This window comes from Nannobrachium achirus (assembly GCF_963921795.1).
Source record: "Nannobrachium achirus genome assembly, chromosome: 3".
NCBI classification, from domain to species: Eukaryota; Metazoa; Chordata; class Actinopteri; order Myctophiformes; family Myctophidae; genus Nannobrachium; species Nannobrachium achirus.
Window position 1 is genome coordinate 18,631,864 of NC_137812.1, and position 23,465 is coordinate 18,655,328.

At 40.1% G+C, this 23,465-nt stretch overlaps 1 protein-coding gene across 1 annotated transcript; it reads right to left on the reverse strand.

The window, feature by feature from the left end:
* Nucleotides 1–9,361: 9,361 nt before the first annotated feature.
* LOC308282051 (uncharacterized protein) lies at nucleotides 9,362–20,448 on the reverse strand (the record flags this gene model as incomplete). Its single annotated transcript, XM_080722399.1, has 7 exons — nucleotides 20,119–20,448; nucleotides 18,830–19,135; nucleotides 14,045–14,329; nucleotides 12,542–12,829; nucleotides 11,666–11,749; nucleotides 10,947–11,009; nucleotides 9,362–9,417 (listed from the first exon to the last, which is right to left on the reverse strand). The coding sequence occupies exons 1-7, from the start codon at nucleotides 20,201–20,203 to the stop codon at nucleotides 9,362–9,364; spliced, it is 1,167 nt and encodes a 388-aa protein (XP_080578525.1). The 5' UTR covers nucleotides 20,204–20,448.
* Nucleotides 20,449–23,465: the final 3,017 nt, after the last annotated feature.

Genomic DNA, 23,465 nt, shown 5'->3' on the forward strand with positions numbered 1-23,465 from the left:
TGGGGAAATGTCGGAGAGCAAGAGCATGGCTGGGATTGACTGACAGAGACGAGGAAGAAAACTGGAACTGGGTGGACGGTACACAACTCACCACTCCGACGTAAGGCTAATCTTCATTTAACCTTCTTGCTTCTCTTGTTTAATTCAACAAGCATTTAAGTTAATGTCATATTACCTCTTCACTTCCTTGTTCTAAATTGTTAAAGTGTTATTATAAAATACAATAACACTGTCACTAAGACTATATTAGCCTACACACATCTATCTATATCTGGTTAATTTGGTAATAATATCCAGAATTTCATCACACAACAAAATATTCTGTGAAAAATCATTGTCGTTGTTGTAACAAATTCAATATTCCTACTTCTCCAGGTACTGGTACAACCCTGTTGGATTTAATAAGACAGACAAACACTGTGCTGTGTCTTTTAGGAGAGGACGTAGGAGAGGATGGTCCATCTATCCATGTGACTATAGAGTGTATTGGGTCTGTGAAAGAGTTATCTAGAGCAGGGGTTTTCAAAGTGGGTGACGGGGCACCCTGGGGTGCCGTGATGGCAGTCCAGGGGTGCCGCGAGATCATTTGATAATATTTGGAATTTATTTGGACACACAAAAAATATTTAGTATAATTTTAAACTTGAAGTACAAAGTTATTTTCAGTCAGTTCTAACCAAAATGGCTATTATCTCAATGTTTTCCTCGCAACATAATCACTAAAATATTGTCACTGACGGGCAGAAACCTTGTATCTCCAAGTTTCAAATGTGTACGTCTTTTGGTAAAGCAAAGCCCTGCTTCATCATACAAGACTGTCGCACAAAACTAGCGAAAACAGCCGAACTACAAGCACACAACGCCTCGCGATGCGAGGCGTTGTGTGCTTGTAGATCTGCTGTTTTCACTAGTTTAGTACATTTTATAGATGATAAATACAAAACCAACGGTTTTGGACATAATGCTTCCACCCGACAATGACGATATACTATAAATACAAGGTGCTGGGAGTGAAAATTATAATGTAGGGGTACCTCAGATTAAAAAAATATTCATGGGGTGCCCTGAGACAAAAAAGGTTTGGGAACCCCTGATCTAGAGAAATCATCGTTTTCACAATTTGTCAGTTGGCTGGGTTAGCAGCTTCCTGATGGGTCATATGATGGTACAGTCAGGGGTGTCACACCAAATTCTGGGCCCTGGGTACAAGGATTCACTGCGGGCCCCCCATGAATGTTAACTATTGAAAAATAGCAGATATACAAGCTCACAGCGCGGCACCGAGTGCCACGCTGCGAGCTTGTAGATCTGCTATTTTTGAAAAATCATGAAAATGTGTGCAAGAAACCTATGTCAAGGACCCCCGAGATGATATGTATTTGGCCACGGACCCCGATCTCAAAATATTTAGTTCCAGGGACGCCCCAAAAGCAAAATATGAGTTAAAAATGTTCGCTTAAAAAATACATATATTCAAAGATTTTCACACATTTTCAAAAATAGCAGATCTACAAGCTCGCAGTGCGGCACTCGGTGCCGCGCTGTGAGCTTGTATATCTGCTATTTTTCAATAGATAAAGTTATTAGGGCCCCTCCACCTTGGGCCCCAGTAACTCAGTCCCACTTTCCTACCCCTTGTGACGCCCCTGGATGGTACAGTAGTTGTTGTTTGCTTTGGAATTATACTTCTACCCACTATGCACTGTACAAATTATAATTCTATTCATTATAGTTAAAGAGGAGCCTCTAGACTGTGAATACGATTAATCTAATATCCATCTGTTCCATCTCAACACCATATTTCATGTACTAGATCTGATGTTGTATTCTTAAAACAGCGCAGGAGAAGTCATGCATGCATTTATTTCTCTGCATTTCCTTGGTGATTATGTGCTTTGTATTTTCTTTTTTTTTTTATCTTGTTTACTATTTTAACCACTTCCAACCTGGCACTCCTATTTTGGGCATGACAAAAGAAAATCACAGCAATTTACAAAATCTACAAAACAAAAAAACACTAAATGTAAAAGAGTGGCATGAGCAGCATAACTGTACACATGGATATGAGACACTAGGGGGAGCAGTCCCCCCCCAACTGTTAACTGTACTTAATTTTCTTTTTTATTACTACTCATATAGGCCTATATGTTTTTGCATATTTGTCTTTAAATGTCTTGGTGAATTGAATACACAGGACCTCAATGGAAATAATCATTTGTTTTGCGTTACCCTTTTAGCATCCTTTCGTATAAATCTCTATCTCTGTGCTTTTTTTTTTGTTGCAAACTTTTAATAAAGGATTCAATCAATCAAAAATAAATACATCAGGTTGTTAACTGTTTATTCAATGAAAACGAACAGTGATCAAAGAGAAGTGATCATGTTATATTCTGCATTCATGTCAGAAATAATGTAGAACATTCAGATGATGATATTATGTTCACAGTGCAGGAATCATTTTTCAGGTTTGCCATCTCTGTGACTGATGCTGACCTTTTCAGTCCCAATGCATTCTAAATCCAAACAGATGTCACGTAATTATGTACCTTGAAATGTTCAATAATTCCCTAGATGTTTGACCTACTGTATGCCTCGTTTATTTAATTGACAATACAATACAGTAGGCTAGATCTATATTAAATGCTATAGTCCTGCCATGTGAAGCAGTCGTCTAGGTCAGTGGTTGTCAACCTGTGGGTCGGGACCTCCAGGGGGGGGGGGGGGGGGGGGGGGGTCCCCAGATGATTAACTTAATGTGCAACATAGTTTTCTCTCTCAACAGTAAACAACAGTTTAAGTGTATAAAGGCTATGCACATTTCTAAAGTGACAATTTAAGGAGTTTTTAATACCTCTAAGATGACAGATTAAACATTGGCCAAATTGTCAAATATTAGAAGCAGACATTGTGAAAATAGCTGATCTACATGTAAGCCTGGTAGGCGAGGTTATGAGCATGTAGATCAGCTATTTTCACAATAGAACCATGTTAAACAAAATCTAAAGGCTCAACTCTTAGTGCTCGTCAGGGTGGGTGGGGGGTCCTCCCAGTTAAAATGTTATTTGGGAGGTAGCAGGCTTAGACGTTTGAGAACCACTGGTCTACATGGATGATTTCCACACAGTCCTTCAAACAAGATCATTCCAATCCTCTTTAAATAAACCAAATAGAAAGTAAAATCTACTTTGTGTTCGCACAGACCCTCTGTTATGAAAGATACGTTTTGAGGACTCTCTCTGGTTCATTTAAACTTTTTCACTTTCATAATATAGATAATCTTACAATATAAACTTTTGCTTTGTGGTGTGAAAAAGGAGCCAGTACCAAGTCTGTCAACTATAAGAGAGGCAAATTTGATCCTAGGCTGCGTCTGTGTCTGAGTGAGAGTATAGGTTTTCACAGAACAACATCATTGGATTTGTCAAACACTGGGAGGCGCTACTGAGTGATACAGAAACCCTTATCCTACATAGTGGACACTGGACAAACAGGTTGTTCTGAGGAAGCCATGCACGGTTTTAAGTGACAATGCTGTCACAGAAAAAACCCTGCAACAGATATCATGCAAAACTACAGCAATATATGTATGTAAAACAACCGTAGGCCTATATAAAAGGTATACAATAAAATGATGCACTAGATTTTTAACTTAACCTAACACTGCAATGCCATTGATTGATTGGATATTTTATTAGACAAAAATTAAGAACAGTACAAGTACAGTCAAAAAACGTGCCTAAAAGGAACACCCCAAAAAAGCCTGTGCGGTACTTGGTATTCAATTCTTCGACATATACAACAGCAAAAAAAAAAAAAACATTCAAATATCATCGCTAGTTTAAAACACTATATCTACAGAGTAGTGTCAGAGTAGCAGTCATCACTGCTTTTATTGCACAACATAATACAAACAATCAAACAAGTGCCTGTGTCCACCTGTCCTGTGCTCTCATTGGCTGTAGCCTATAACTCGTCACTGCTCACTGCTGGTCACCACATTATGTTGCTACGTTGTTGCTGTCGGGTGGAAACCTTGTATCTGCATAACGTTTAGGCTACTTTTCAGGAAATGTACTGACACACTTAACCACTTTGACTTAAACTTTCAAAATGTTTTAAAAATAGCGAAAAGAGCATTGCGTCACATCGCGCTGTGATATTTACACATTTTGTGCAACACTACTGTATGTTGTAAGACAAAGTATACAAAGTATACAAATATTGTACTTTTACTTCACTACATTTATTTGAAAACTTTAGTTACTAGTTACTTTGCAGAAACTAATAAAAAGTTGAAATAATACGTATATGGAGATATGAGGTTTCTGCCCCACAGCAATGATAAGATTTACCACATGATTATCATCAAAAGGTCCATAGTCTGCTTTTAACCAGGCACGGCATTAAGAACAAATTATTAATTACAATGACAAGACTGACAAAAGTAAGGTCATTCAAGTTAAAAGCAGATCAAATTAAACATGAAATTACAAAAAAGCAATGCAAACAACAAAACAAACTTAAAACAAACTAAAAATGCAGTTACAGGAAGATAAATAAATAAAATAAATACAAACAATTAAGTGAGTCAGTCTGTAAGTAATAATGGATTGCATTTTTATAGCGCTTTTCCAAGTGCTCAAAGCGCTTTAAAGTTGGTCCATTCATTCATACATTGGAAAGTGCAGCGGCGAACATTCAACGCCAGCATCCTCACTTCCCACATTCACACACCAATGGAGGCAGGCTAGCACCCACCACCTCATTGGAGGCAAGGTGGGGTTCAGTGTCTTGCTTTGACATGTGGACAGGAGGAGCCAGGATTTAAACCACCGACCCACAGATAATTGGCCAACCCGCTCTACCTCCTGAGCCAAAGCCGCCCCACAGTAATTAAGTAAGTATAGGTTAAGTTATAAAAACAAACAAAAACAAGGAAAGCGTCATCCATTTGGCTAAATCTCTGACCGACAACAACATTTCTCAGAGAGATGTCTTTAAAAGCTTTGGGATAAAAATGTCCAATTTAAAAGTTTTTGCAAGTAGTGCCAGCCTCTGTCCACAGCAGACTAGAATGACAACAAACTCAACATAGCATTAGTTTTTCAGATGAATATGACGAGCAGAATGTGTGTCGTTCCGCTCGTTCGTAATTTTATGCAACAAATATCAAGTAGGTAGCTAAATTGATTGAAAAAGCATTATGTTGTTCGAAATTCGAATCTAAGCCGGTAGCAGGCTACTGTCATTACAGACTTATAGGAGATTGCGTTCAAGCCCTATTCATACTTCATACATAGATGACATGCGACGAGAATAGCCACGGTATTCTTGCCCATCCTCTGCACGCGACCCCAACAAAGCATAAATTAGGCTTGTTTTTCTTACACTTTTGTTAAGCATGGCAGAACAGAGACAGGACTCTAACAGTTTGGATCAGCCTGATTTTCCAGCTTGAATAGAGGGTGCAATAGAGCTGCTTTCCATGTGTGTGGGATTTCAGCTGTGTGAAGGTGTGAGGAGAAGACTTTCCGCACACCAAGTTCCTCTCAAGCAGTTTGAAGGTAAAGGAAAAACAATATATGCAATTGGAGCTGAATAGAGGGTAGGTTTTCAAGATATTTCAAAAATATTTTGGGGGTGAGAGCTACTTTGTAGACTGAGGAGAGTGCAAACCTACTAAGACAAGTGTGTAGGGTAACAGTAAAAAGAATGGAAGTCCTGCACACTGTCTTGTCTTAACTTTTATTAGGCTACAATGTTTCACTCTAATTATGCCTTCATTTTTTTTTCTGGGTGAGAGCTAGCCTACAAAAGGGGGAACCGTTTTTTGAAAATTTCAGCTTGCAGGGCCTTGATTGTTTCTATTTTGCCAAAATGGCAGCAAGTCTGCAGGGGACACAGAGCAAGAATATGAAGCCTTGGTCAACCCTGGGACTGAGTCTGCGTGTTATACTTATTCATTTTTACAGGGGAAGGCGAAATTAATAGTGGCACTAAACAGCTCACAAACAATGTAAAGATTCTAAACCATTTTACACTGTGGACAGTATTATGTGTTATTATCATTAAGATTTGTTTACAATATGCAAAAGGTCTGCAGTCTTTATGAACAAAGACTTATCATTTGAGATTCAACCTTCTTTGCACATGCTGCTTTTATCATTTCAACGGTACAATTAGCAATTTAGGCACTTATCCAGAGAGACTGCAAAAGTAAAGGGCATGAACCCTAGGTGACAAACGACAGGATAAATAGTTACGTAGGCTGAGTGCAACAAAAGCAATGTAGTGATTCAAAGAAAGGAACCAGCAGCGGTCCTCAAACTACAGGTCGCTGCTACCCCACAGGAAGGTGCCCATAGGACGGTGATGCAATGGTAAGTGAAATAATATTTTCTTTATAAAGATAATAACAAAAGCAAAGCATGGGGTCGACAGACGTGAAGAGGACGCTGAAGTCGGCCACATGCATGACTCCTTAATTCATCCAGCTCCAACAGCACACACGCCTTTGCAGAGGCACACAGGAACTGATTTTGCTGCTCATAAACGTTATAGTTATACAGCAGGAATTATTGCGACTGTCAGGTCGCAAGTTACTATGAAAAGCTCCACCGGCTGTCCCTCTGTCCGTCACGTCACGTCACACTTTTGGCCCTCCTCTTATCTCCGGCACCGTTGCCCCTATCCATGCCAAACTTTGCACACACACTCCTTGGCTGGCAAACTACAACATCCGCCCCTCATTTATCACTTGCCCCTCTTCTAGTGCAACCATGAGGTTGCTTTTTGCAGGCTCTTATCTCCGGCACGGTTGCACCTATCCATGCCAAACTTTGCACACACGCTCCTTGGCTGGCAAAACACAACCTCCGCCCCTGATTTCTCACATGCCCCTCTTCTAGCGCCACCATGAGGTTGCATGCGACCTGAGGGTCGCTTATCTCCCGATTAGGGAGTCTCAAATGAGCAGGTGGTTCTTAAAATATTTGTTTTGGGTATTTTTGTACAGGGTACATTGACAACGGGTCCCTTTGGTTCCATTTGTTCCAATTTGGCCTCACAGATAAAATCAAAAGTTGGATTTAGAAACTCTGGCGGTTCATTTTAGCTGAATATACTTCTGTTGCTTTTATTGATATTGTAGCAATTCAGTGCACCGAGCTGGAATCTGGGTCAAGAAAACTAGCTCGCTTGGCATAGTGAGTCCATTCTTTTGCACCGTCGCTACAATAATACATTAATTTCATTGATAAGATAGACCCACAAATCAGCAGGAAACACTGCTGTAATTTCATTTACTAATAAAGTGTGGGGTCGGCAAAGACATTCCCCTGATAAAATGGGGTCTGCTCTAAACTAATGGTTCTCAAAGTGGGGTCCTGGGACCCTCATTGTTCCTTGACGGGAATTTGTGGACAGGTAAAAACACATGCGAGCAAAAGACAGATCTACATCGTATAACTCACATCTATCACAAAAGGTGACAAGAAGAGATACCAGGAAAGACAAGTATATCAAGGACATACAAGGCACTGCTCCTGACAATTAAAGGTTAATACAAGGTGTATTTTTAACACCCTTTTTTAAAATAAAGTTTTTTATCCTAAAAGAAGGCTGATGCGAATTCTAATTAACCTTTCATTGTGATTCAACCTCCTTGTCAGTGGGGGGGGGGGGGGCTGCCTGGAACAAAAATGAGAGAGAGAAAGAAGAGAGTTGGTCAAATATTTAATGAATAAGGAAATGCAACACAATTAAATGCAAAAACAATATTGTCAGAGAGAGGGGGGGGGGGGGGGGCGAGGGAGAGAGGGTGAGGGAGAGAGAGGGGTAAATGTGTGAAAGACAGAGACAAATACACATTTTAAATGGTGGATAAAACGTTTGAAAACTAATAAGAAATTGCCGCTAAAATAATAATGTAATAAAGCAATAGACATGTAGTAACTAAAGATAAACAGACCTACCGTTTGTCGAATCATGGTGTTATCGACTGGAGTTTAGTCCTCTTTTTCCTCAGATGTCGGCTCACCTGTTGTTAGTGGAATTCCTATGATACACGGACGCACACACACAAACATGCACGCCACGCACAAACACAACACAAAAAATGTTGGTTATGAGAATCAGTTCTTTGAGAATGATGCTAAATCGGAGCCCGGCGTCCACCAGGAATAAAAGTGAATTTTAAAGGAAGACAGAGATTATAGCACACCAGCATGTTTTAACCAATTTAGACCTGGAATTATTTTATACTTTAGCTATTGAAAAACAGCAGATATACGAGCTCGCATCGCAGCACTCTTTTGAAAAATCATGAAATCTTTAGCAAATCTTTGAATATATCTTTTGTAAAGCGAACATTTGTAACTCAAATATTTGCTTCTTGCACCCGCCTGATATAATATTTTGAGATGGGGGTCATCGGCCAAATACACATCATTCTAGGGATCCTTGACATGAAAAGGTTTGAGAACCACTGATTTAGAAGAAGGGTTTAGAAGACATTTATAGAATCGGGTCGAAAATATATTATATTCGAATTTCATGATTTTTCAAAAATGTAAGCTCGCAGCGAAGCTTGAATATCTGCTATTTTTTATAGTTAAAGCATAAAATAATGGTTAATGTAATAATGCGTTTCTGGTCTTAATGGGTCAATCAGATAAAAGACACATCAAGCACTCATGTTTTATGAAAGCTCTCTAGAACTGTGTGGATGTTGCTTTTGTTTGCCACAGTGAGGTGAAATAAGAAATACAGAGACAAATGTTGCAACGTGACTAGACACAGGGTTCCCACACATTTTTACCAATTAATTTCCAAAACTTTTCCAAAACATTTCCAGAATATTTAACCCAATTTCCAGGACTATATAACAATAATTCAGCTCAATAACAGGTCGCTTACTCCTATGCGCAATGCCCAAAGACAGGTAGTGTATGCCAGTGGTTCTCAACCTTTTCAGGCCGTGACCCCCGAAATAATCATGTTTTAACTTGGGACCCAGCACCCTGACGAGCACTAAGAGTTGAGGAATTTTGTATAACACGGTTCTATTGTGAAAATAGCTGATCTACATGCTCACAACGCCTCGCAACACGAGGCGCTGTGAGCATGTAGATCGGCTATTTTCACAATTTCTGATTCTAATATTTGACAATTTGGCCCATGTTTAATTTGTAATTTGAGAGGTATTAACAAAATCAATAACCAAATACAATGCATAGCTATTTTTTCCAGGACCCTTGATCAATTCCAAAACGTTTCCAGTACTGGAAAAATATTTTTCTAATTTCAAAAAATTTCCAGTAATTTCATGACCATGGGAACCCTGACAGTATGATGGAAACCATTAGGACTTGCCTTCATGTCCATTCCTTGGTTTAGGAGTGTGTTCACTTCGAGCTGCTGAATAGAGAGGAAAAGATCAGTTTGGCTTCACGTCGTTTTAGTCAAGTTCATCAACACCACCTTCAATCACGACAATACATGTCCAGATTTTCCAATTGGTTTTGTATACTGATCAGATATACCAAAGACTGAAAGGTCACCACACATCATTTTACAATTCAGAGCCCATACTTATGAGACCTCTAATGGTAGGAAAATTGTCCCTAAGTGCAAAAGTCCAGAATTAGGCCTATCTATACTCCTTCCAGGTCCCAGCAGATGCATGCACATTCAGAAGAAATAGAGATGTGTTGCGTGTGAACTCTTTACAAGTGTATGAAATCTTTTGGTTAAAACAAAAAGGTTTTTGTTAAAAGGTTAAATCACTATATTGTGATAGCAATCATTGTTATAGCGAGTTTGTTCAGTAACAAGAGTCTCCATGTTTCATCAGCTTTTTAGTAAAGTAGGTGGCAAAAGCTCAGCCAATCAGGAGAGATAATTTTTAGTGTTCCAGTTCCATCTCTATATGAGTACTATCAGAATATAGAGCTAATTAACACTTATTTTAATCAAAGAAAATCTCTTACCCTACCTTTAAAGTGTATCGTTTGAATAATAATGTAATGATTGTTGTGAATGACCTTGTACGACTGTGTACTGTATCTAGGTTTATTATTATGATTACAAATCCTCTGCCTTGTTGCCACAACAATCACAACGGTATATGGCTGAACTGAAGTGAGCTATGTCTGCTCTCTGACATCTCTGCTATTACTGCAGCACCAAGACTAGCTATCACATAATAACTATATTCTCCCACGGGGAAACTGCAGTTTCAGCTTTTGAAAATGGTTTATAAAATCGTGGGATCCAAATTTAGGCATTGTGACGTGGTATAATCTTGTAGATCTGTATTTTCACTATTTTATTCCAGTTCATTCATCTTAATTGAAAATTAAAAAAGTATCATTGTGATATTGTTTTGAAGTCATATATGTATGATGTATTTTCGATACCTGGGAATCGATACGATACCTTTTTCGATACCATTTCCCATACTTTTTATTTATTATTATTATTATTATTATAATTATTATTTGCCTTTTTCTATGGGCTATTTTATAGACGTTGGATCATTATCATAATAATAAACATTATAGGCTATTCTCGGTTATTTTCACAGTAACGCGTGTAGCCTACTAAAGCAGTCATTAAACTTTCAGTGGCCCAAATGTTACAGATGCGACCAGCAAGGGGTGCATTCAAAAGTATCGAAACAAGGTATCATTTGTTTTTACGTGAACCGATACTCGATAGTATCGAGTCAGTGAATCGATACCATTAAAAGTATCGCCGACGATACCCAACCCTACATATATGGCTCCAGCCCTAACACCGATGGTCGTTATGCTCATCCCTATGGGTACTATATCGTTTTGTATAATGACTTTATAATTATGAATGCAGCTATAATTAGCTGGAGGTTCAACTCCAGACCAACACACATCACAAACTGCTCAAAGAATGTTGTCAAACTCACTCACCTTCAACATCACCTTCAGCCTTAGACTCGGTCCCAAACCAAGCAATCATATTCATTATACGAGCTGAGATAAGATAAGATAAGATAAGAAAAGATAAGATAACAGTGATATGCAGTGTTTACTACAGCACTTTTACTCTACCTGAGTATTTATCTTATACTTCTACTCCACTACATCACAGAGGCAAATATCATACTTTTTACTCCACAAATAATATATATATATATATATATATATATATATTAGGGCTGGGACTTTAACTGATTAATTGCGATTAATTAATTACAGAAAATTAACGTGATTAAAAAAAATTACGCATTTTAATCGCACTTAGTTTTTGCACCACAGAACCTTCAGTTTCAGGCATACCGATCATAGCGATGCACCAACCAAGAAGAGACAACAAACGCAAAGGGAGAAGTAGCCAATCAGAGCGCTTTGCTTGGCCCAGTGGATGCGAAATTTAGATTTTAAAAACTCACTCGTTTATTCCCTCGTACAACAAAATGTGTTTTACTTGAAAAATAAAAAAAGTCAAATATCAATGTGCGATTAAAATGTGATTAATTGTGATTAATTAATCACAGAGCCTGTAATTAATTAGATTAAAATGTTTAATGTTTTCGCATCCCAGCCCTAATATATATATATATATATATATAATCATGTTATAAAATCATGTTGTGTATATCTAACTTAAAAGCAATAGAGAAACTTACAACGCAGCACCCAGCACACACCGAACACCAAACAGACTATAAGGATGAGAATACTAACTACAATCCCTCCCACTGGGGTATGTCCTAAAGAGAGAGAGAAAGAGAAAAACATACTGTATATTACTGGGTTTCATTTGCTATCAAGTGAGTTAATTTCACCTAAATTTGGGGGACAGAGTCATGTCTGTCTGTCTGTCTGTCTGTCTGTCTGTCTGTCTGTCTGTCTGTCTGTCTGTCTGTCTGTCTGTCTGTCTGTCTGTCTCTGTCTGTCTGTCTGTCTATAAATTGCTTTTGTGTAAATTAGGGTGGTCCTTGCAGTGGTTCCCTAACAAAATGAGTTAATTAGTTAATATAGAATCAATATAAGTTCAAAATGTATACTTTTACTATTCAATAGCCTGCTGTTTTAAAAAGAAAACTTGACATACACTTAGAACTACAGACTCACTCCCTAGTTTCCGCCATGGACTGAAGACTCACCTCTTCAGACTCCACCTAAACCCATAGCACTACTGTAACACTCCCCCTTCCCTCAATGACCATACAAGAAGATAGCATTTTTATTTTTTTTACTAATAAGGTGCATGGTCTACCTATGTTATTGTTTTTCTAGATTGAAATTCCTATGCATTTGTTGTATTGTTGTTGATGTACTGACTTATTATCTTGCTTATTATATTGATGTATTACCTGCTTATTGTACGGTAAATCGCTTTGGATTAAAAGTGTCTGCTAAATGCCTAAATTGTAATTGTAAATTGTAAATAAATATAAATTTGGGGGTCCTTGACATGAAAAGATGTGAGAGCCACGGTCAACTGTGCAGTGTAAGACAGTGATTTGATTTCTACATGTCATGGAGTCTGCATCGCCTACCTTTATGAGTGAACGGGTTGTCACGGGGATCGCTCTGCTCCACACTGACCAGGTTCATCATTTCACAAAAGAAACGTTCAACCTTCTTCCCCTGGTCGTCGTTGGTGATGTCCCAGCGTTCAGGATTCTCTCCAGAGTCGGACACCATCCACTCCCCCTCGTCTTCCTTCCAGTGATAGTCGATGGGACCGGAGTCCTTGACGTCCCCTTGACAGACCAGGGTGCAGTTGTCAGAGTGAGGTGAACACGCCAGTGGCTTGACCTCCACCGATGGCTTTGGGACTTTCTCTGTTGTGGCAAAAAAAAGAACGAACACAGCTCTGAATTACTAGGTTACTACTTATTAGGGCTGTCACGATCATGAAATATCAGTTGAGGATTAATTGCCATGTAAATAATTGCAATTAAAGGACAACTTTGTTTTTTTACAACAAGGGTTCATATTTTAGATTGGCTTAAGAGAGAAGTAAAGATGAGTGTTAAAATGTTTTTTGTTCACTTCTTTCTATTGTTTTAACAATTTTAATGACTTTGATTTCAGTGCATGGGGGCATGTGTTCAAGTGCCTAAATGTGTCTTTTTAGACACAATAGGCTGTAGTATATTTTCTTTATTACTATTTACAGTAACACTACTAGCCCCCATATGTCATATCGAGAATGGGCTTATTGTATCTAAAAAGACATATTTAGCCACTTGCACGCATGCCCCCAACTACTGAAATCAATGTAATTAAAATCACTAAAACGATAGAAAGCACTCAATGAAAACGTTTTAACACTCATCTTTTCTTTTCTCAAATTACATTCTAAAATATGAACCCTTGTTGTAAAAAAACGAAGTTGTCCTTTAAAGATGTTATTGTTTTTTTTAACAGACTGCAGGTATACCCTGTTTTTGTGCTTTCATTCATGTGTAGACAACATGTGTATGATGCCACCAGGGGCCTGCAGGCTGCAGACTGTAGGTCCTCACTGTGGACAGGCCTACACTCTTGTCTTTGTTCAGTAACATCCTGAAGAAGGCGTTTGCCGAAACGTGTTGGTGTTTTTTAATGTTCTAGCCCGTTGCCCAAATAAAGGCCTTTTATTTCGGAATCCACCTGAGTGCCTGGACCTGTATTGTTGTGCCTCTGATGCACATTCTGTCCTCTTTTGCTCATGTTAATGTTTGGCTTTGATCTTTTTTTTTTTAAATAATTCATAAGTAAATAACAATCGCACTGGTGCGAACACGACACACGTGCATATCTCTCCTTGCAGGGCCGTTCTGTTCGAGATGACAGTTACTTTATGTTTATGAGCGGAGATCTGTGCTACGGTAATCTCCATGTGAAACGTAGGTGCAGTTTGCGCCGTTCAAACTCCTAAACAAAAGTAAAAAATGTTTTTTTTTGTTTTGTTTTGTTTTGTTTTTTTTTTGCTGGCTAAAATGTGGATATTAGTATAGAAGTACAACACATACAGTATCCATAACATTTTCTACACAATGCATATTACTTACTGATGACTTCAACTCTGTAAGTCTTGCTCTGCAGTCGTCCGTTTACATCCACAGAATACACTCCACTGTCTTCTTTGAGCATATTTTTGATGACCAACCTCCCAGTTTTCTTGTTCAGTTCTGTGCGTTCTTTATATGTCCCGTAGTAATCCACATCAGGACCAAACCCATCGTCCCATTCTGCCACCTTATTGGGGCCATGTTTCCATAGGATGCCAGTGATGTTCTCAGTAACAGAGCGGGCATCTGGAAGCAGTTCATGGGCCGCTCCCCATGGAAGGTATTCTGTGTGGAGAGAATACACTCAAGTTGATCAGTTAAGCGATGTAAACCCAGTGACCGAGGCATACATTTGGCAACAATTGAAGATCTACCAGCTCACAACACATCACTTTGCAACGCATTTTGAGCATGTACTGTAGATCGGCTACTTTCCGGCAAAGACATTAGAGGGAAACAAGAGGTATCAGCATGTACCCCCCCCCCCCCCCCCCCCCCCCAGCTATACTTAATAATGATTTCATATCTATTGATTGCAAAACATGGTGATTATTGGATTGACTGCCAGTTTATAGCACCTCCCTTCCTCTAAAAGTGCTGTCTTGTCATTAGTTTGCTGGTCCCCTCGCACCCCTATTAACCAGTGAGAGACTGCTTTTTGTACGGAGGAGGTTATTTAGCCTTTTCAAATCTTTGCCATTTGACTCTGAAGAATACAAAATAGGATTTAAAAAATATATATATAAAAGTAGTTATATATATTTGAGCTAGCAAGCCTAAGGCAGGCTGTTCCAGAGTCTATATGGGCCTTACAAAGGCCATGTCAGCCTTGGTCACCAACCTGTACTTAAGAACAACTAGTTTAGTGGAGCCACATCAGAGATACTCAGGCTACAGAAAGGATTTCAGCATTTCAGGATTTCAGCAACTCTACAAGCTAGCAAGGTGCCAGACCACGGAGAGCATTAACCATAAAATATTTAAAGTCAAGATCTACAAATGACTGGCAGCCAGTGTAGATCAGCTAAAACTATGTGTTATGACCTCTGTGTACCATTTAGGCCTATGAGGTCCCTGGAACAAGCAATTTTGAGGTGGGGGTCCACGGCCAAATACATCATCATGTTGGGGGCCCTTGAGATGAAAACATTTGAGCAGTACTGATATAGCAACATATGCTTCTTTTTTGTCTGAAAACTGAAATCTTCCTCAGGTCTTAATGGGTCAATATGTTTTCCAGATGAACTTAAAACAGGCTATAATAGGCTACAAACAGTGTGCACTCTATTTGTGTAGGCAACTAGAAGGTCGGCCGGCTACGCCGGCCTCCCCTCTAGGTCGCCGCGTTGCATCTATAGGAGTAGATATTCGTCGAAAACAAACCCCTGAGGTACAGGGTGGCTTTGATCAGATTCCATTGCAATTGGGCAGTTTATGTTGCTGTTACAATTAAACAGCACAACATGCACCAACAACCAGTTGTGAGTCAGGCACCAAAAGGCCTTGGGTTAGGGTTAGGGTTTGATGCGTAGACTGTATGTGGACTGGAATCCTGCTTTATTTTCCCTTGCTGCTTTCTTAAGCTTTTTCCTGCTTGGCCACTGCTTGCAGCTATATTTGATTGTTGCACATTTGTCTGTGTTTGTTGGTGTGTAAAAGGCACACATACTAATGTCGACATTGTAGAAGCTAACAACACTGCCGTGGAGTTCTATATCTGTGTTTATCAATCTATGTATGTATCTATCTACTATATTATAATATATGCTATATACTACCAGTAAGACGGCCTAAGGGCAAGCTAAGGATTATCCTATTGAGAAAAAAAAAGTTTTTTGAGGAAAAAAAAAGTTTTTTGAGAAAAAAAAAGTTTTTTGAGAAAAAAAAAGTTTTTTGAGAAAAAAAAATGAGAAAAAAAGTTTTTTTGAGAAAAAAAAATTGAGAAAAAAAATTTTTTTTGAGAAAAAAAAATTGGAAAAAAAAGGTTTTGAAAAAAATAAAAAATAAAACGTATTGGTGATGCGATGACGTGGTGTATACGGATGTTACTGCGATTGAGGTGAAAGAGAAAGTGGAAAGTTGTGAGCTAACTATTAGCTATTTGTGTGTGTGTGTGTGTGTGTGTGTGTGTGTGTGTGTGTGTGTGTGTGTGTGTGTGTGTTCTGGCTATGCCCCCCTCGGTTGAAATTGGATCCACCGGTCCCATAGCTGGGAATACGAGCCAATCACCGGTCACCATGGCAACGGGGGGCCAATGATAGAGTTATGGGCGGTATTATTCCCTACGTTCTCCTCCCTACTCCCTACGTTCTCCTCCCTACCGTTGAGTTGTGGGATGCGGCTTTTGCTCAATTGTATATACTAGAAGCTGGGCCGCCCTTCGGGCGGCCCAGCGTCTAGTCGGCGACCTGGCCAACTCGGAACAATGTAAATAGGGAATGAATGCCCCGCCCTTTAGGACCCGTTTTGACCATCTGTCTGCCTGTGTCCATTTATGCCCATATATGGAGATATCTGTATCTGTCTGTCTGTCTGTCGGCGTCCATTTTATGTCCATATATGGAGATCACTGCAGTTATAGTTCTGGGTCCATTTTATGCCCAGATATGGAGATATCTGTCTATCTGCGTCCATTTTATGCCCATATATGGAGTATCTGTCTGTGCCTCCAACTGTGTTGCAGACACAGTGCCGGTTCCCCCTTTAATGCAAACCTCATTATACCTGTTGTCATAGGACCCGTTTTGAACATCTGTTTGCCTGTGTCCATTTATGCCCATATATGGAGATATCTGTATCTGTCTGTCTGCGTCCATTTTATGCCCATATATGGAGATCTTTGACCATCTGTTTGCCTCTGTCCATTTATGTCCATATATGGAGATATCTGTATCTGTCTGTCTGCAATCCATTTTATGCCCATATATGGGGGCATTCATTTTATGCCCATATATGGAGAACGCGCGTGCCCGTGGGACGAACGGTATATGGAGAACGCGCGTGCCCGTGGGACGAACGGTTCTCGAGATACGCGGATTACATACATACATACACACTCACAGAGATTTTTTGTTGACTCATGTGGCGTACGTGATGTCAGAGCCTTTTATGAAGTGATGTCACAATGAGTCAGAGCTTTCGCCGATTTCCTCCGGAACAGCCTGATGTCAACAATCAACCCCGCATAAGGAGATTCCGAACGTTTCTCGCCGGTTCGGGAAAACCGCGCGTCGGGTCGGGTCGAGACCCGGCACTGCACTCCGTGCCGCGGCGGGGAACGTGCATGCCGAATCTGAAGCCGGTGGGACGAACGGTTCTCGAGATACGCGGATTACAGACACACAGACAGACAGACAGACACGCAGAGACTTCTCGCATTTATAGATAGATAAGATTAGCTGACATTTTGGCTAATATTGTCTTCCCTTTAATTTGGTAACAATTGGACCATGGGATGAATAAAGTTAACAAGAACCACGTAATCCCTATGTACAGTTTATAAATTACTTCATTGACCCCAGGGGTCTGTTCTTGGCACCCTCCGTTTTTCCCCACTATACCAAATTGCCAATCTACAAGCTCAAGTGTGTTGCAATGTAAGCTTATAGATCCGCTATTTTCACTTATTTTCACTGATTCAGAAGATTGATTTTTATTTAACCTTTATTTAACCAGATAAAAACACATTGAGACATGATCTCTTTTTCGAGTGTGATCTGGCCAAGAGGCAGAAATAAAAAAAATACACAATCCTTGCTTACATACAAGACATCACAACAAAAAATAGAACATCCATGATACACAAACAGATACCTAAGAACTCCAAAAATACAAAATGTACACTAAATACTAAACTAGTTTACAATTCACAGGTAGCAGTACACAGGTAGCAGTACACGCACAGTATGCCCAATGAATGTACCATTATTTTAAATAGAGGTGTCACCTAAACCTAACCTTAACCCTAACCCTAACCTCTTATCTATACTATAATTTTGCGAATGTCTGAGTGAGTGAGTGAGTGAGTGAGTGAGTGAGTGAGTGAGTGAGTGAGTGAGTGTCTGTCTGTCACAGCGTTTCTCCTCGGTGGCTGGAGCAATTGATCTGAAATCGCATCACCATCAGCATATGAACACACCTGACATAACTGTGAAGCCCGTTTGTCACTTTCACAAATCGTATGCTGTATATTAGCATTTTTATGGTGTATCTATATCTATTTAGCCTACAGTACCTTTTGTGACCACACATGTTAAGGGAGGGGCGCTGTTGTTCAGGCCATGCACAATCACACACAAACCCACACACACACACACACACACACACACACAGGGGGGGGGGGGGGGGGGGGGTGCAGGCAGGCGGGCGGGCGGGGGGGGTTCTGGCCCTGTTACAGATGTTGTCCAAAAATCATGCAGATCGGTACACAGTATCTCTGTAGCCGTTAAATGGAACGGGTATTTCTTACATTGATGCTCCTACATATTAGCATGCAAGCACCATTTAAAGTTACTTTCCATCCCTCATATACTGTGTGCACAGTGCACATCCCATAACCCACACACTGCACATCATTTCGGAGCTCATATCTTGGAACGGGTAAGGGCTAGTTATTATGACAGCCAGGGATGCTGGGGTTCATAATGCTAAGAGGTAAATGTTAACATTATTTCTTGTCTTTAGGATCAACCTTGCCACACATGTGTATTGTAAAATGTGGAAATTATTATAGTCGTACAACACATATCCATAACATTCATACTTCACAGTGCATACTTTACTTACTGATGACTTCAACCCTGTAAGTCTTCAGCGGTCGGCCATTTACCTCCACAGAATACACTCCACTGTCTTCTATGGTCATATTGTTGATGACCAACTTTACTGTTTCTTTATCGAGTTCTGTGCGTTCTTTATACGTCCTGTAGTAATCCACATCAGGACCAAAGTTCTTGTCCCATTCTGCCACCTTATTGGGGCCATGTTTCCATAGGATGCCAGTGATGGCTTCGGTAACAGAGCTCTTATCATATGGATGCAATTCAAGACTCCCGTCCAGTGGTATGGATTTCACTTCTTCTTGTTGTTGAGCTGTGTGGAGAAATTAACTCCAGTCAAGTTGGACAGATAAAGCAGCCAGCAATGAGATATAGTAGAATGAGGGATTTAGCAGCAAAAATAAACCAGACTAAACCAAAATTCAACCATTTCTGTTGTGAGCTCTGTTGTGATCTGCTATTTTTGCAATCAGCAAGTGGTCAATTCACTTCTTTGCCCACCCTAGTAGTTTTAATGAAATGAGCCGCTTGCATACAATGAAAGATAGCCTATAAAATAGCATTGTGGTTCATTTAACTAATCCATTTAGTTAATTATAAAATATTAATTTGAAATTTTTCCAGTTGTGTTATTCATTGATAGGCTATATGGAAGAGAAATATACAAAAAAAGGTAATAATAATATTAATAATAGGTTATACGATCATCTATACTCACTTAACAGTAACGTCAGGCTACAGACCCCCATTTAATACCATTGCTATCTCTGATACCCCAATTTATATAGTAAAATCAATGTTAATTTAACTCTGAGAGTGTACAAATGGAACCACCCATAAGGGTCCATTTGGTTCCTAATCCTAACTATTATTTAGCTGGGGGACCCCCTGGAACTCCCTCAAGGACCCCTGGTCTCTAAGAGCGTTATAATTTATGGCTAGGGCAAGGGTCTTCAACAGGTCTATCATCCAAATTCTGAGAACTTTAGCCAAAAATAGCAGATTCGGCAAAGAGGTTTGGTGCAGAGGGGAAAAAGAGCAGACTTGTACAGAGTAAAAGGTCAAGTTTATTAAGTATTGACGGTTCAAGTGGTTAAATATCTGAAAACACAAATTGACATGAATCCAAAATACACTGATGATTGTGCTGTCAAATAATGAAACTATATGGAATCTATGAAAAGGTTGCTTCATCTCTCTCAACTAAGGGGTCCTTGGCCTGAAAACGTTGAAGACCCCTGCCCTGGGCTAGCCAGGGTGTCCCAGTGTTTGGGAAACAGACAGTGCATAACCTACCTGATACAATGCTGAGAACAGCCGCTGCCAACAGACGCAGACACATGTTGATGATGACACCTCCTCCTGTGCCTACACAACCCATAGCGTTAAGCTACACCGCTACAACCGCTGGAATCTGTGTGCTCGCCTGCTGTTGCGCTTAGCATGGCTCGTAGCTGCAACAGAGTCAACAGTCCGGAGCATTCTCTTCTACGGGTGGAGGCCAGTATTCAACGAGTACTTTATTCTCTCACAACATAACCTTCTGTTGCCTTATCTCTCGCTCTGACTGCTGTGATTAGTGTTCTAGAAACAAAGGAAAGGGGAAATAAAATAGGGACCGTTATAATCGTGTCATGCCCAGTCCCATCTTGTTTGTTACCACATCCGGGCCGGCTAGGCGGCGGCCGCAAGGATATCGCGGGCGGCGACCGAGTATTTCCCGGTGAATCTGTGCGCAACGGTGGGGGCTTTGGAGTGTGGGGGACACGAACCACTGACTATTGCTGATGATGGAGAGGTTATATAGCTTAGCTTTTATGTATTATGTTATGTAATGTAATCTTGCCGATTTAGTAAGAGACTCGTCGCCAATTGCAAGATATTTAAAAGTTATTTGGGGCCATGATGATATCCTTTCTTCCCACAAGAAGGATTTATATTGTCTGTGCTCTGTGTTATTGTTTACAACCACAATCACGTGTGGGTGGCAAGATCGCGGTTCACTAGTTTTTAGTAGGCTATAGACTCGTCACTCGAGGTGGGTGAAGCCTTTTCAGAAGTTAATTTAATGTTTTCCATTTAATGATTTCCTTTATCCTTTAGGAAAGAGCTTGGAATTTTGGTAATCCAAGACAAGAAACGTCAGTTCACCGCTAGATGGCGTAGCAGTACTATCTATCGGTGACTGAGACTGAAGTAGACTAGGTCTATCTGGGACTGGGAGTGAAACTGGCACTGCAAACAGACTAGACTCTACTAGAAGAACTGCAACTGCACAAAACCTGAACCTACTCTACACACTGAATGACATTTGACTGTTGAGAGATTTATTTGAGACTCACTGGCTACCTGTTTCCTCCAATTCAGTGGTTCCGTGGTTCCCAAACATTTTAGCTTGTGACCCAAAAGAGAAATTAAACTTTTGCCCGGGACCCAAACTTGTGAAAACAGCAGATCTGCAAGCTACGGCTATTCGCACTACTTCTTAAACATTTGTTTTCTAATTTATGTGATTTCTTAGATCTTTGCATTTACTTTTCAAACGTAAAAATGTTTCCTTTTTTGGCAATGTTTTTTTAATCTTTTTTGAAATAATAATTAAAAACATAATGTAGGAAAGCAAAAATTGTGGGACCCATAAAAATGTGTCCGCGACTCACAAATGGGTCCCGACCCTGTGCTCGGGAACCAGTGGTCTAGATGAAATAATGGTGTAGCCCCTTTAAGTGTCTTGCTCAGGGACACTTTGACACAGTTGTATGCAGCATGTGTATAAACCAGCAGTTAAGTATCACATTTTATTATTACAAATTACAAATTTGTTGTATGTTAAATTTATTCAAAAAGATAGAAAGAATCAAATGTAACACAATGTATCAAGGGTCTTCAGAGAGTACGATATTATTACTGTTGCCGGTTTGATCAGATCAAGGCAGAGTATCTATTTTTTCCCTTGTCCTTCGGTTGAGCTGCTTTCATTTTAGTTTTGTCCCTCAGAGCCGTCATGATGACAAGAGGTTTGGGACTGGTGCCTGCAACCTGAGAGAGAGACAGACAGAGAAAGAGAGAGAGACAGACAGACAGAGAAAGAGAGACAGACAGACAGAGAGAGAGGAAGGTAGACACATGCCGTGAGGATATTGCCCCCATATAATTGGCACAAATTGCCGGAGATTAGCTGGTAAAAGACACACATAGAACACATACACAAATACGGAAGGGCGTCAGGCACACACACACACATGGAAAGACGGGCGGACGGATGAACGGACAGGGTGCAAAACATAGTCTCGGCCATGCCGTTCGACCGGGAGGAGACAATTATTGCGACCGAAGGTCGCAGTTTAGTATGTGAAACGGCACATGCTACTCCGTCCGTCTGGACGCATACACTTTTTTTTACGGTCTATGGGTTTGCCGCTCTGACATCATGTTCTGACGTCACTGTGATGTCAGGGGAACCACTCTATAACAGAATGGGTTTTCCGCTCTGATATCACACTCTGACTTCACTGTGATGTCAGGGGAACCACACAAACAGAATCCTGTTTATGCCCATACATGGAGATCCCTGCTGTCAACAGTATTAAGCCCACATCTAACAGGACTTCATATGGGAATGATCATATATGGAGGCCACATCAACCACATATCACACTAACAGAATCCATATATGGCCAAGACAGCCCATATCTGTGTGGCTGGTTCTACAGGCAGGAATGAAGGTGGTTTATTATTGTATTGGGATGACTGAGATGCCATGTACTTCCTGGTTGTCTTCCGCTAACCTTCTGTTGTCCCTGTGACGTCACAGCGGCCTGCCCATCTGTGTCTGGGACTTTGTAGAAGATGGATGCAGGGAAGACTTGTAGTGCGGTGGAGGCCAGAGATGACGGATCTGTTTCAGAGAAACACCCTGGATTATTAATAGGTCACAGAATCCACGCCTTTCATTTCACTCCCCTGACGTGACATGACATTCTTTTGGCTCGATGTCACCGAAACTCTGAACCAGGCACACAGGATGTAAGAAAGTGCTTGAGGGGCGATGAAACCCTAGACTGATTCTAGTAGTTTGCACTGAGGTCAAAACATGGCAGGCTGCATAAGACTGACCATACATACATGTGTACACTGTGACGTAAGCCAGTGGTTCTCAAACTTTTCAGGCCACGACCCCCAAAATAATCATATTTCAACTGGGGGTCCCCAGATTATTTTGACGAGCACTAAGTGCCTACATTTTGTATAACACGGTTCTATTGTGAAAATAGCGGATAACATGCTCAGATCGTCTATTTTCACAGTTTCTGCCTCTTATATTGACAATTTGACCAATGTTTAATTTGTCATTTTAGAGCTATTAAAAATTCCTTAAATTGTCACTTTAAATGTGCAGATACCCTCTATTTGTACACTAAACGTTATGGTTTGTTTACTGTTGAGTGAGAAAACAATGTTTCACCTTTAAGTTCACATCATCTGGGAACCCCCCTTAAATAATTTGACCCACAGGTTGAGAAGCACTGCTGTAAGCAACACTGCAGCCAATCAAATTCAATAATGGGGCACAGCCATGGCTCCAGACACAGCAAACGTATTAAAGTTTGCAAAACAAACTACAAAATTGCATACTTGTAGAT